The sequence below is a fragment of the Salmo salar genome, chromosome 08 (assembly GCF_965601325.2).
Source record: "Salmo salar chromosome 08, fSalSal1, whole genome shotgun sequence".
In the NCBI taxonomy this organism is placed as follows: Eukaryota; Metazoa; Chordata; class Actinopteri; order Salmoniformes; family Salmonidae; genus Salmo; species Salmo salar.
In genome coordinates this window covers 39,575,001-39,588,878 of record NC_138298.1, presented here as the reverse complement: position 1 = coordinate 39,588,878, position 13,878 = coordinate 39,575,001, and the positions used below count along the sequence as shown (strand labels likewise).

The 13,878-nt window shown below is 41.8% G+C and overlaps 2 protein-coding genes across 3 annotated transcripts in view; both read right to left on the bottom strand.

The window, feature by feature from the left end:
* The window catches only part of LOC106602109 (huntingtin), a 127,026-nt gene extending 122,970 nt beyond the window's left edge, over nucleotides 1–4,056 (bottom strand). Inside the window, 2 exon segments of the mRNA XM_082978672.1 lie at nucleotides 816–899; nucleotides 3,634–4,056. Of these exon segments, the coding sequence (XP_082834798.1) occupies nucleotides 816–899; nucleotides 3,634–3,731 (182 nt within the window). The 5' untranslated portion in view covers nucleotides 3,732–4,056.
* Nucleotides 4,057–5,615: 1,559 nt separating this feature from the next.
* Nucleotides 5,616–13,878, bottom strand: part of LOC106595393 (G protein-coupled receptor kinase 6) — a 96,289-nt gene continuing 88,026 nt past the window's right edge. Inside the window, exons 15-16 of one of the 2 annotated variants that reach the window (XM_082978673.1) lie at nucleotides 13,144–13,336; nucleotides 5,616–10,110 (exon numbers count right to left, since the gene is read on the bottom strand). In XM_082978673.1, coding sequence (XP_082834799.1) covers nucleotides 13,145–13,336 — 192 coding nt within the window. In that variant the 3' untranslated portion in view covers nucleotides 5,616–10,110; nucleotide 13,144. The remainder of the gene's footprint in view (nucleotides 10,111–13,143; nucleotides 13,337–13,878) is intronic. The other variant, XM_082978674.1, reaches the window with a different exon arrangement.

Here is a 13,878-nt window from a genome sequence, read left to right as displayed (position 1 = left end):
TGATCAGCATATAACCATAAATGTACTGTATCCCTGATCAACATATAACCATAAATATAATGTATCCCTGATCAGCATATAACCATAAATATAATGTATCCCTGATCAACATATAACCATAAATATAATGTATCCCTGATCAACATATAACCATAAATATAATGTATCCCTGATCAGCATATAACCATAAATGTACTGTATCCCTGATCAGCAGATAGCCAGATGACAGTTGTGTATGCGGTGGTTGATTTGGCTACTTCCATTCTGGTAAAACACACTTTTCAACAACAGCACATTTGATTAAAAAAATAACCTAGCAAATTACATTGGTTGTCACTCAACTAATAGCCTAAAATGGCACCCTATTCCCTATATAGTGCATTACTTTAGACCAGAGCCCTATGGAACCCTATTCCCTATATAGTGCACTACTTTAGACCAGAGCCCTATGGAAGTAGTGGGAATAGGGTCCCATTTGGGATGCATATACAGTATAATCATCTGTAAACCTCATCTAACCAGGAATACCAAATCTGATTACCAATAACAGTGGAGCTAATCTGGAACATCCAACTGTGTGTGTGTGTGTGTGTGTGTGTGTGTGTGTGTGTGTGTGTGTGTGTGTGTGTGTGTGTGTGTGTACACACATGTACATGCCAGAGTATGTAAGTGTGCCTGTATGTACATGTAATGTATTCAAATGACTTATAAACAGTAATCTAGGGTCAGTTTTATGAATGACGTCCCTAGGGGTTAATAACTGGACTGGCAGTGGGTAAAGCTGATCCCAGATCAGTGGTGTCAGGCAGCCTTACCTCAGAGACTGAGCTACGATGTTCTCACATATGGTCAGGCAGTGGGCCACTCTGTCCTTTTTGGTGGTGGCCAGCTCTTTCTTCCTACAGAGAGAGAGGGAGAGAGAAGGAGAGAGATCAATAGTGTGTGTGTGAGAGAGAGAGAGAAATTCCCTTTTGTACTTTAACCATTTGTACATCGTTACAACACTGTATATATACATAATATGACATTTGTAATGTCTTTATTGTTTTGAAACTTCTGTGAGTGTAATGTTTACTGTTGATTTTTATTGTTTATTTCACTTCTGAATATTATCTACCTCACTTGCATTGGCGATGTTAACATATGTTTCCCATGTCAATAAAGCCCCTTGAATTGAATTGAAATAAGGTAACAAAGGCTTAATGAAGAGCACATGCAAGGACAAAAAGAAGAAAAAAGACTGGTAGCATTACCTTGCCTAACGAAGTGGAACAACAATGGGGTGTGTGTGATGCCAGTCTATTGCGAAAGGTAAGACTGATTACAAGGTAACTGTACATGCCTGTACAACCTACATATAGACTGTTAAATGGTTCATTAAATGGTTAACTAATAGCTACCCAGACTATCTGCATTGACTCTATTGACTATCACATACACTGCTGTTACTATCTATCTCTCCTGTTGACTAGTCACTTTATCCCTACCTATATATGTACAGTGCTTTCAGAAAGAATTTCACACCCCTTGACTTTCTCCACGTTTTGTTGTTACACCCTGAATTAAAAATGTATTCAACTGCCATTTTGTCACTGGCCTACACACAATAATCCGTAATGTCAAAGTGGAATCATGTTTTTAGACATTTTTACAAATGAATTAAAATTAAAAGCTGAAATGTCTTGAGTCAATAAATATTCCCATCCCTTTGTTATGGCAAGCCTAAATAAAGTTCAAGAGTACAAATGTGCCTAACAAGTCACATAATAAGTTGCAAGGACTTACTTTGTGTGCAATAATAGTGTTTAACATTATTTTTGAATGACAATCATCTCTGTTCCTCACACATACAATTATCTGTAAGGTCCCTCAGTCGAGCACTGAATTTCAAACACAGATTCAACCACAAAGACCAGGGAGGTTTTCCAATGCTCAGAGGGATATTCAAAAAGAAGAGCACCTATTGGTAGATGGGTAAAAATATCCCTTTGAGCATTGTGAAGTTATTCATTACACTTTGGATGGTGTCTCAATACACCCAGTCACAACAAAGATACAGGCGTCCTTCCTAACTCAGTTGCCGGAGAGGAAGGAAACCGCTCAGGGATTTCACAATGAGGACAATGGTAACTTTAAAACAGTTACAGAGTTTAATGGCTGTGATAGGAGAAAATTGAGGATGGATCAACAACATTGTAGTTACTCCACAATACTAACCTAAATGACAGAGGGAAAAGAAGGAAGCTTGTACAGAATAAAAAAAAATCCAAAACAAGCATCCTGTTTGCAATAAGGCACTAAAGGAAAACTGCAAAAAATGTGGCACAGCAATTACATTTATGTCCTGAATACAAAGCATTATGTTTGGGGCAAATCCAACCACACATCACTGAGTACCACTCTTCATATTTTCAAGCATGGTGGTGGCTGCATCATGTTATGGGTATGCTTGTCATTGGCAACGACTAGGGAGTTTTTTTAGGATAAAAATAAAATGGAATAGAGCCAAGCACAGGCAAAAATCCTAGAGGAAAACCTGGTTCAGTTTGCATTCAGCAGGACAATAACCTACAACACAAGGCCAAATATACACTGGAGTTGCTTCCCAAGAAGACATTGAATGTTCCTGAGTGGCTAAGTTACAGTTGACTTAAAAATCGGCTTGAAAATCTTTGGCAAGACTTAAATGGCTGTCTAGCAATGATCAACAACCAACTTGACAAAGCGTGAATGTATTTCTTAACAATAATGTGCACATATTGTACAATCCAGGTGTGCAAATCTCTTAGAGACTCACATCTGTAATGGCTGCCAAAGGTGATTCTAACATCTCAGGAAGTCTTTCATTTATTTATCACAGAAAATGTTCAAATTCTCTTCCACTTTGACATTAGAATACTTTGTGTAGATTGTTGTCAAAAATATAATTTAATACATTTTCATCCCACTTGGTAACACAACAAACGTGGAAAAAGTCAAGGGGTGTGAATACTTTCTCAAGGCACAATATTCCTTGTGTTATTATTTCTCCTCTTTACATTGTTGGGAAGGGCCTGTCAGTAAGCATTTCACTGTTAGTCTACACCTGTTGTTTACCAAGCATGTGACAAATAGAAATGTAATTATATTGATTTGATAAAATAAATGTATTTAAATCAATTATACATATAAAGGCTAATTCTATGTATATTAGACAACCAGCAACGAATGATTGTGGGGGAACAAAATCTGGCAATCTGCACCGTATGAGAAGAGAAATTACACGGATTGATATTATTCAAGACTTTAGTTTAGTGAAAGGATATCGTAGTATTTAGTTCACCGTAGCATTTGTTTACACGCGCCAGCTGACGTTATCTATCAAATAGACGTGGGGTGCAAACTCTGTGTTGCTGTCTGTGTGTTGCTGTCTGTGTGTTGTTGTCTGTGTGTGTTATGACAGGTAGCCTATACTGGAGGCGCGACGTTGACAGCTAGCTAGCTAGCTAGCTAGAAGGTTAGCATCGCTAACTCGCAATAACCTGCGAACAGCTTCGCTAGCCAGCTAGCTAGCCAGCCAACTGCCATTTATTTGCGCGTAACTCATCGCTAGCAATTTCTCAACACAATGACCATATACAAACATGGACTTACTGTTTTTGAGCCATCTCCTCGGCCGTTGGCGGTCCCTGTTGTTGTTGGAATGACTTGAGAGATTCAAAGGCCTTCATTAATTTATCCATGGTGGCCATTTTACCAGCAGTGGTTAGCTTAGCTGGCTAATATTTACAAAATTGTCGTTAAGTGTCAGTTAGCTAGCTATCGGAATCAACCGGGGGGGGCAAAACAACCCACGCACGGGGAAGCGAGCGGTCCGTAGTACGACGAGCGTGTGAACACTACTCGCGACTACTACTGCCGCCTCTCCACCTTCACTTTCCGACGCAAGAAAATCCTTTATTTCTTTACAATAGCCTCGGTAAATGAAAGGGACGTTGGTTGATGTAACTACCATCCATACTCAGCGCCATCTCTGATGCAGCCCGACAGAATCACAAGGAAGTGGGAGCTCTGTGACAGTTGGCTAGGGGGTGGGTCAACGCTACATCCGTAGCCAATCAGAGGAAGAGCGGGCACCAATAAGGACGAGGCTAGGGCCGTTGTCAGCCGTGATTGGATGGATGGGGAACGGCTTTAGCCGTGATTGGGTGGATGGGGAAGGGCTTTTTGTTGTTGAGCGTCACCGAGTGCTGAAATCCTGCAAAACGAGGCGGTATTCCGTGATATCAGAACGATATATCATCTGCACCGTTTACATTCTATTCCTTTAACGGTAATCCCGACTGTTGAGTCGGGAAAAAAACGGCAGTTTCCTTCCAAGTTAGCGACCTAGGCAGAATCATCATGTGATTCGGGCGTGTGTCTGCTCTGGGGAGACGAGGATGAGGTAGTGCGTATTGAAAACATTAGGAAAAAACTAGATGCAGTCACATGCGGTGTATTTCAGCACGCACACTTATTAGTGTGATATCAACATTTAAATTGAACAGGTAGAATAGAAAATCGTACCGATCAACATTAAATAATGTGTTTTCTTCCAGATGACTGTCTCACACCAGAAGTGAAGTACCCGTAGGAAACGACAACACTCAATCACTATCTGACATGTAGGCTATTCCCTGTGTAGTGCACCACTTTTGACTAGGATCCATAGAGCTCTGGTCAAAAGTAGTACACTACAGTATGGAGGGGGTTAAGGCTTTATCCTTCTTTACTATTGGGTTCTATCTGGGACACCTTTATCCTGCTTTACTGTTGGGTTCTATCTGGGACACCTCCTTTATTCTGCTTTACTGTTGGGTTCTATCTGGGACACCTTTATCCTGCTTTACTGTTGGGTTCTATCTGGGACACCTCCTTTATCCTGCTTTACAGTTGGGTTCCATTTGGGACACCTTTATCCTGCTTTACTGTTGGGTTCTATCTGGGACACCTCCTTTATCCTGCTTTACTGTTGGGTTCTATCTGGGACACCTCCTTTATTCTGCTTTACTGTTGGGTTCCATTTGGGACACCTCCTTTATCCTGCTTTACTGTTGGGTTCTATCTGGGACACCACCTTTATCCTGCTTTACTGTTGGGTTCTATCTGGGACACCACCTTTATCCTGCCTTACTGTTGGGTTCTATCTGGGACACCACCTTTATCCTGCTTTACTGTTGGGTTCTATCTGGGACACCACCTTTATCCTGCTTTACTGTTGGGTTCTATCTGGGACACCACCTTTATCCTGCTTTACTGTTGGGTTCTATCTGGGACACCTCCTTTATCCTGCTTTACTGTTGGGTTCTATCTGGGACACCTCCTTTATCCTGCTTTACTGTTGGGTTCTATCTGGGACACCTCCTTTATCCTGCTTTACTGTTGGGTTCCATTTGGGACACCTTTATCCTGCTTTACTGTTAGTGTAGATAATGAAAAGGTGCTTCATGACTACAATGCATTACTGTGATATAATCATTTGCCTCACCTAGCTATCTTCAGATGAAAGCACTAACTAAGTCACTCTGGATAAAAGCCTCTGTCAAATGACTAAAATGTCAAATGTACCAAAAACCAGTCCGGGGACTCGGGGGTTGTGTTGTTTTTTTATCCAAACGGCAGTGTATTCTCAGAATAATTACAAATGTCAGAAGATATGATACAGTAACACCCAGTGATACAACTTGTACAACAATTACATTAACTGCAGTGGTTGAACAACATGACTGTACAACTACAAAAATTTAAAAAAAAAAAGAAGATAATTAAAAAAAGGGTCTCTGTCCCAAATGGAAACCCGTTTTCATTCCCTATATAGTGCATTACTCTTGACCAGGGCATTTTGAACAGAGCCTTATGGGCCCTGGTCACGAGTAGACCACTATATAGGGATTATGTTGTCAATTTGGGACGTAGCCAAAAAAAAAAAGAAAAGTATAATTTGTCCGGTCACGTTGTGATAACAAATTTGTTGTCGTCCCCTGTAAATATGTCATATGTTGGCACTGAAAGGTCATTTCAATTACAGACAAGGAACCTGCAACAACCAATAACATGCTTGAGTAATAATTCTTTTTTATATATATATATTAAAATGCACTTTGTGCAGACATTCAAAACTGTAAAAAATGTTATTTTTTTGATGAGCTGTATTAGGTTCCTTGTCAGCCTAACGTGGGGCCAGCCATTCAGAAGTAAAAAGAAAGCGAACATATTTCAAAAATAAAGAAAACTGACTAAGGATGACTGGTTGGCACATACTGTGGGTAAGGCCTGGAGTTCTTCCATCCTGATCACATGATGTAACCAGGGACAAAAAGGGGCCCTAGTTAGAAGATGGGACTGAATCCCATCCTATAGCGGATTTGAACGATGCACCATTTTAAAAAGGTCATTTCTGACTGAGAACATATGCAGCATTTACCGTGAACATTGACTTTAAAAACGTGCATTGTGGACAAAGCGCGATCGGATTGAATCCCGGCCATAGAGAGGCTTGCATTTGGGCTCAGAGATTTTCCCGGGCCAGGTCACATGGTCAGGAACAACTCTTGGCCATCCACATACTGTAGGTCAAGGTTTATGCCAGTTATTTCAGTTGAAAACCTTTATTTTAATTTTTTTTAATCAAAACCATTTCCAGTCTGATTTGATGTAATTTGCATTATGCTCAAAGACACTTCCTATAATTATTGGATGTTTCCCAAATGAAACACTATGGCCTATGTAGTACACTTCTTCTGTAGTGCACTACATACAGTAGGGAATAGGGTGCCATTTGAGAACAAGACAGTTTCCACACCTTAGTGCCGTAAAACGAAATCGCTTACTGCTGTACAGGGATGGATGCCAAATCTTTCCCCCCAGTCCAAGTGTGTGTGTGTGTGTGTGTGTGCCTGGGTGCGTGCCTGCGCCTAATGAGATATTAAAGCGCTTACAAGTTTTGAAGTACATCATTTACATGGTTTTTGAGGCAGAGTGTTTCTACACTGACTGACAGGTGAGCAAAGAAATATCAAATCTAGAAAAAGACAACAAGAAGCCAACAGCCAGAGCTAGCTATGTACTGCACTGTATAATGTTCCTAATTCTAGAATAGAATGTCATGGGATAACCAGATCTCTGTGAATACTCACAGTTCTCTTTCCCCATGTCAGATACCAGGCTGATTAGAGCTGAGCCACTACAAGTCTATGTATGTGAGAAACGTAACGTTGTTTTCTAACAGAGAAGTTCTAGAGGCTTCTTCAGAAGACTGTGTGGTGTATTATAAATACGTTTGATTGATTGATGATATTCAAATGATTAACTGCAGTCATTTGTGTGAAATAATGTAGAATGGAATTCCTTGAACCCTTTCAGGAATGTCAACAGTACATTCTGTTCTGTTCAACATTCTAATTGATTCAAATCAATGACGTCATAAAGGGCAGGGAATTCCGGAATAGAGGACTAAGTCATAAGATTCTTAGATTCACCCCTCCAATGGTTAAACAGAATGAAAGGTCATTCTGGGAGGCTGGGTGTTTCTGTAAAGGACATGAATACAGTACAGTATGTACAGCAAACAGCAAAAAGATCCATCTCAACATTTTCACAGCATTAAAAAAAGTGAAGGGGGTTACATTGGTTGGACGGTTGGTAAATAATATGGTCGCCTGAATGACAAAGAAAAACAAACAAAACAAAATGGCCGAAAACGCTCGTCTCAAGTCATTCCTATGGAAAAGACTCCATGGTGTAGTGAGACGTGATCAAATCCTCATTCAAGTCTCTCTCCTGGCACTACTTTTGACATGAGGCCTAGTCTATAGTAGTGCACTAAATAGGGAATAGGACTCTGGTCACTAGTAGTTCACTATATAGGGAACAGGGCTCTGGTCTAAAGTAGTTCACTATATAGGGAATAGGGCTCTGGTCTACTAGTAGTTCACTATATAGGGAATAGGGCTCTGGTCACTAGTAGTTCACTATATAGGGAATAGGGCCCTGGTCTACTAGTAGTTCACTATATAGGGAATAGGGCTCTGGTCTAAAGTAGTTCACTATATAGGGAATAGGGCTCTGGTCTAAAGTAGTTCACTATATAGGGAATAGGGCTCTGGTCACTAGTAGTTCACTATATAGGGAATAGGGCCCTGGTCACTAGTAGTGCACTATATAGGGAATAGGGCTCTGGTCTAAAGTAGTTCACTATATAGGGAATAGGGCCCTGGTCACTAGTAGTTCACTATATAGGGAATAGGGCCCTGGTCACTAGTAGTTCACTATATAGGGAATAGGGCTCTGGTCACTAGGCAAAGATATCATTATGATTAAACTGTAGGTCATTTGCCATGGATAACCCATCTCAGTGCCAGTAATTAGTCTAATTTAACCTATTTGACATGGTTTCTGTTGATTATATGAAAGCACATTTGTCTTCAAAATGAAGCCAGTCTGAGTTACAAAAGTCCGGTTCTGTGACATTTTCTAACTTTTATATTTCGGTTTGTAAATCATCCTCATCACCACCATAGCTTAAGGCAAGGACACAAGTTAAATCAAGGCATCTCTCTTCCAGCCCCCACCCCTCTGCCAGAACACTTGACCATTCCATGTCAACTGCTTATCTGTGCTTTTCTGGAAGTGGGTGACTACATTTTCCGTAGTCTTAGGGAAGTTTTAAGTTTAAGGAAGTTATTTTGAGACATGCATACAGAGTTAACATCTGTTCTGCTGTCCAATCCTCTCAGATCTTCACATGGACCCAGTGCGTAGAGGTCAAGGGTCATTAACTAGACTCAGACGGAACAAATTATTTGTAGACTACAAAATGACCGCAAGAAGCCCAAACTGATATATTTGACTAAAACATAATTATTTAAAACCTTACATTTACATACGATCACATACCTGTATCTCTCTATTATAGATGGGAATATCTTGGAACAGATTCCCAAAATGTTAATCACTTGGAGCTGATTTGCTGGTGTTTTTACAATCTCATGTCCAACAATTTAAAAAAAATATATATAAATTGGGGGGCCAAATAAAATCACCCGCTGGCCAAATTCAGCCCGTGGGCCACCAGTTGGAGAACCCTGGCATAGAGTCTAGCTATGGGCTGGGGGCTTCTTAGGGTGTAAGAACTAAGGGGATGTTTTAGTCTAGGGGCTAGGGTGTAGAGCGTAGAGTGTATGAGGCTAGGGGTTGATTTGGAACAGGGGATATGTGATACGGTAATACTGGATGTTGGCCAAAAGAACAGAAAAGACCGACATAAGATGTATCCTAAATGACACCTTATTCCCTACATAGTGCACTACATTAGACCAGAGCCCTATTCCCTATATAGTGAACTACTAGTGACCAGAGCCCTATTCCCTATATAGTGAACTACTAGTGACCAGAGCCCTATTCCCTATATAGTGCACTACATTAGACCAGAGCCCTATTCCCTATATAGTGCACTATATTATGCAGGGAATAGGGCGCCATTTGGAAACGCAGACATTACTGTACATACAAACAAAGGCTCCATCGAGAAAATGAATAAAAAGACTACTGATACAATGGTTCAGTCCCAAATAGTACCCTTTTCCCTACACAGTGCACTACTTCTGACCAGGACCCATAGGCCATAGGTAACAGTAGTGGACTATATAGGGGAATAGGCTGCCATTTGGGATGTAGCCTGTGCTTCTTTAAAAAGAAAAGAACAAGATCCTTAATATACATTTTACATACTCGTTCCATAAACAACTAATAAACGTATAAAACCAACAAACTAACAAAACGTTGAAAAAAAATGATGTATGTATTCAAGTGGTAGTTAATATGGCTTTTATACAATACAACCTTTAGTGAAAATATACATCTAGACACAATTCAAGTACAAATGTACAAAATCTTTTAAACTCATATGTTTTTCTTTAATTATTATAATACACTTTTAATACATATGATAAATACAGGTTTAACATTGAATGGAGTTCCTAACATTTGCCGCTCCGGGGGGCTGAAGAAGGAAGGAGGAGGAGAGGGAGTGGTTTAAAGTCGGGAAGGCTCCTCGTGCTCTTCGTCTTCGTAGCCACTCTTTAAACAGACCTGGGAACAGTTGTTAAATAAGCCGTTACATAGGATCAATGGGCTCTTTCACTTTTTTTTTAGCATAAGGCTGTAATGTAACTTTTTAATTAACTACCTTTAACAACAGACTCTGAATCAGTCAGAGGTTGTTGAATATTTTCAACAGGTTCTATGAGACCATTAATAATAACTGACCCTAGATCAGCCGTAGGTGTGATGTATAATCTTTCAGCCATTATTTGCGTTCAAGTCATTTAGCAGACGCTCTTATCAGAGACACTTACAGTAGCATTTAAGTGTCTTGCTCAAGGTCACATAGACTGATTTTTCACCTAGTCGACTCAGGGATTCGAACCAACAAACATTGGGTTACTTGCCCAACGCTCTAAAGCACTATGCTACCTGCTGCTGCCATTAAGAACTGATTCTGGGTCAGTTAGGCTACACATGTAGTTAAACGGGCCCAATACAGAGACGTAGTCACACAGACTCAACACTTAGTTAGCCCTTACCAACTGGACTTCCTGCTGTACCAACTGACTGGGGTAAAACAACACTCTTTAACCTGGGAAGATGACACCAAAAACCAAAACAGAGAGATCCTTCACCCAGAGAAGAAACACAAGCAGAGATCCTTCACCCAGAGAAGAAACACAAGCAGAGAGATCCTTCACCCAGAGAAGAAACACAAGCAGAGATCCTTCACCCAGAGAAGAAACACAAGCAGAGAGATCCTTCACCCAGAGAAGAAACACAAGCAGAGAGATCCTTCACCCAGAGAAGAAACACAAGCAGAGATCCTTCACCCAGAGAAGAAACACAAGCAGAGATCCTTCACCCAGAGAAGAAACACAAGCAGAGAGATCCTTCACCCAGAGAAGAAACACAAGCAGAGAGATCCTTCACCCAGAGAAGAAACACAAGCAGAGATCCTTCACCCAGAGAAGAAACACAAGCAGAGATCCTTCACCCAGAGAAGAAACACAAGCAGAGAGATCCTTCACCCAGAGAAGAAACACAAGCAGAGAGATCCTTCACCCAGAGAAGAAACACAAGCAGAGAGATCCTTCACCCAGAGAAGAAACACAAGCAGAGAGATCCTTCACCCAGAGAAGAAACACAAGCAGAGAGATCCTTCACCCAGAGAAGAAACACAAGCAGAGATCCTTCACCCAGAGAAGAAACACAAGCAGAGATCCTTCACCCAGAGAAGAAACACAAGCAGAGATCCTTCACCCAGAGAAGAAACACAAGCAGAGATCCTTCACCCAGAGAAGAAACACAAGCAGAGAGATCCTTCACCCAGAGAAGAAACACAAGCAGAGAGATCCTTCACCCAGAGAAGAAACACAAGCAGAGAGATCCTTCACCCAGAGAAGAAACACAAGCAGAGAGATCCTTCACCCAGAGAAGAAACACAAGCAGAGAGATCCTTCACCCAGAGAAGAAACACAAGCAGAGAGATCCTTCACCCAGAGAAGAAACACAAGCAGAGAGATCCTTCACCCAGAGAAGAAACACAAGCAGAGAGATCCTTCACCCAGAGAAGAAACACAAGCAGAGATCCTTCACCCAGAGAAGAAACACAAGCAGAGAGATCCTTCACCCAGAGAAGAAACACAAGCAGAGAGATCCTTCACCCAGAGAAGAAACACAAGCAGAGAGATCCTTCACCCAGAGAAGAAACACAAGCAGAGATCCTTCACCCAGAGAAGAAACACAAGCAGAGAGATCCTTCACCCAGAGAAGAAACACAAGCAGAGAGATCCTTCACCCAGAGAAGAAACACAAGCAGAGAGATCCTTCACCCAGAGAAGAAACACAAGCAGAGAGATCCTTCACCCAGAGAAGAAACACAAGCAGAGATCCTTCACCCAGAGAAGAAACACAAGCAGAGAGATCCTTCACCCAGAGAAGAAACACAAGCAGAGAGATCCTTCACCCAGAGAAGAAACACAAGCAGAGATCCTTCACCCAGAGAAGAAACACAAGCAGAGATCCTTCACCCAGAGAAGAAACACAAGCAGAGATCCTTCACCCAGAGAAGAAACACAAGCAGAGAGATCCTTCACCCAGAGAAGAAACACAAGCAGAGAGATCCTTCACCCAGAGAAGAAACACAAGCAGAGATCCTTCACCCAGAGAAGAAACACAAGCAGAGAGATCCTTCACCCAGAGAAGAAACACAAGCAGAGAGATCCTTCAGCCAGAGAAGAAACACAAGCAGAGATCCTTCACCCAGAGAAGAAACACAAGCAGAGAGATCCTTCACCCAGAGAAGAAACACAAGCAGAGAGATCCTTCACCCAGAGAAGAAACACAAGCAGAGAGATCCTTCACCCAGAGAAGAAACACAAGCAGAGAGATCCTTCACCCAGAGAAGAAACACAAGCAGAGATCCTTCACCCAGAGAAGAAACACAAGCAGAGATCCTTCACCCAGAGAAGAAACACAAGCAGAGAGATCCTTCACCCAGAGAAGAAACACAAGCAGAGAGATCCTTCACCCAGAGAAGAAACACAAGCAGAGAGATCCTTCAGCCAGAGAAGAAACACAAGCAGAGATCCTTCAGCCAGAGAAGAAACACAAGCAGAGATCCTTCACCCAGAGAAGAAACACAAGCAGAGATCCTTCACCCAGAGAAGAAACACAAGCAGAGATCCTTCACCCAGAGAAGAAACACAAGCAGAGATCCTTCAGCCAGAGAAGAAACACAAGCAGAGATCCTTCAGCCAGAGAAGAAACACAAGCAGAGATCCTTCAGCCAGAGAAGAAACACAAGCAGAGATCCTTCACCCAGAGAAGAAACACAAGCAGAGAGATCCTTCACCCAGAGAAGAAACACAAGCAGAGAGATCCTTCACCCAGAGAAGAAACACAAGCAGAGATCCTTCACCCAGAGAAGAAACACAAGCAGAGATCCTTCACCCAGAGAAGAAACACAAGCAGAGATCCTTCACCCAGAGAAGAAACACAAGCAGAGATCCTTCACCAGAGAAGAAAGTCAGAGGTAAAGAAGAAGAAAAGAAAGATGGAGAAAGAGGGAAGTACCTTAACCCCCCCCACCTCTCACGGCGGGGGCGGGGGGAGGAGGAGAGCTAGCAGCACTTGCCTCTCGTCTGAACAGCCTGTAGAAGAATCCTCTCTTTGGTGGTGGGTTGGGTCTGTTCACATCCAGATCTGAACACAGCAGGCCGTCGGTCTCATAAACATTGATCTCCTTAAAACACTCCATCTCAATCATCTAAAGAGAAAATTAACACAGTATAAAACACTGATCTCCTTAAAACACTAGAGAGACACAGAGAGAGAGACACAGAAATAGACACAGAGAGAGAGAGAGACACAGAAATAGACACAGAGAGACACAGAGAGACAGAAAGAGACACAGAGAGAGAGAGACAGAGAGAGAGACAGAAAGAGACACAGAGAGAGAGAGAGAGACAGAGAGAGAGACAGAGAGAGAGACACAGAGAGACACACAGAGAGAGACAGACAGAGAGAGAGACACAGAGAGACACAGAGAGAGAGACAGAAAGAGACACAGAGAGAGACACCGAGACAGAGAGACAGAGAGACACAGAGAGAGAGACAGAAAGAGACACAGAGAGAGAGAGACAGAAAGAGACACAGAGAGAGAGACAGAAAGAGACACAGAGAGAGAGACAGACAGAGAGAGAGACACAGACACAGAGAGAGAGAGACAGAAAGAGACACAGAGACACACAGACAGAGACACAGAGAGACACAGAGAGCGAGACAGAGAGAGACAGAGAGAGACACAGA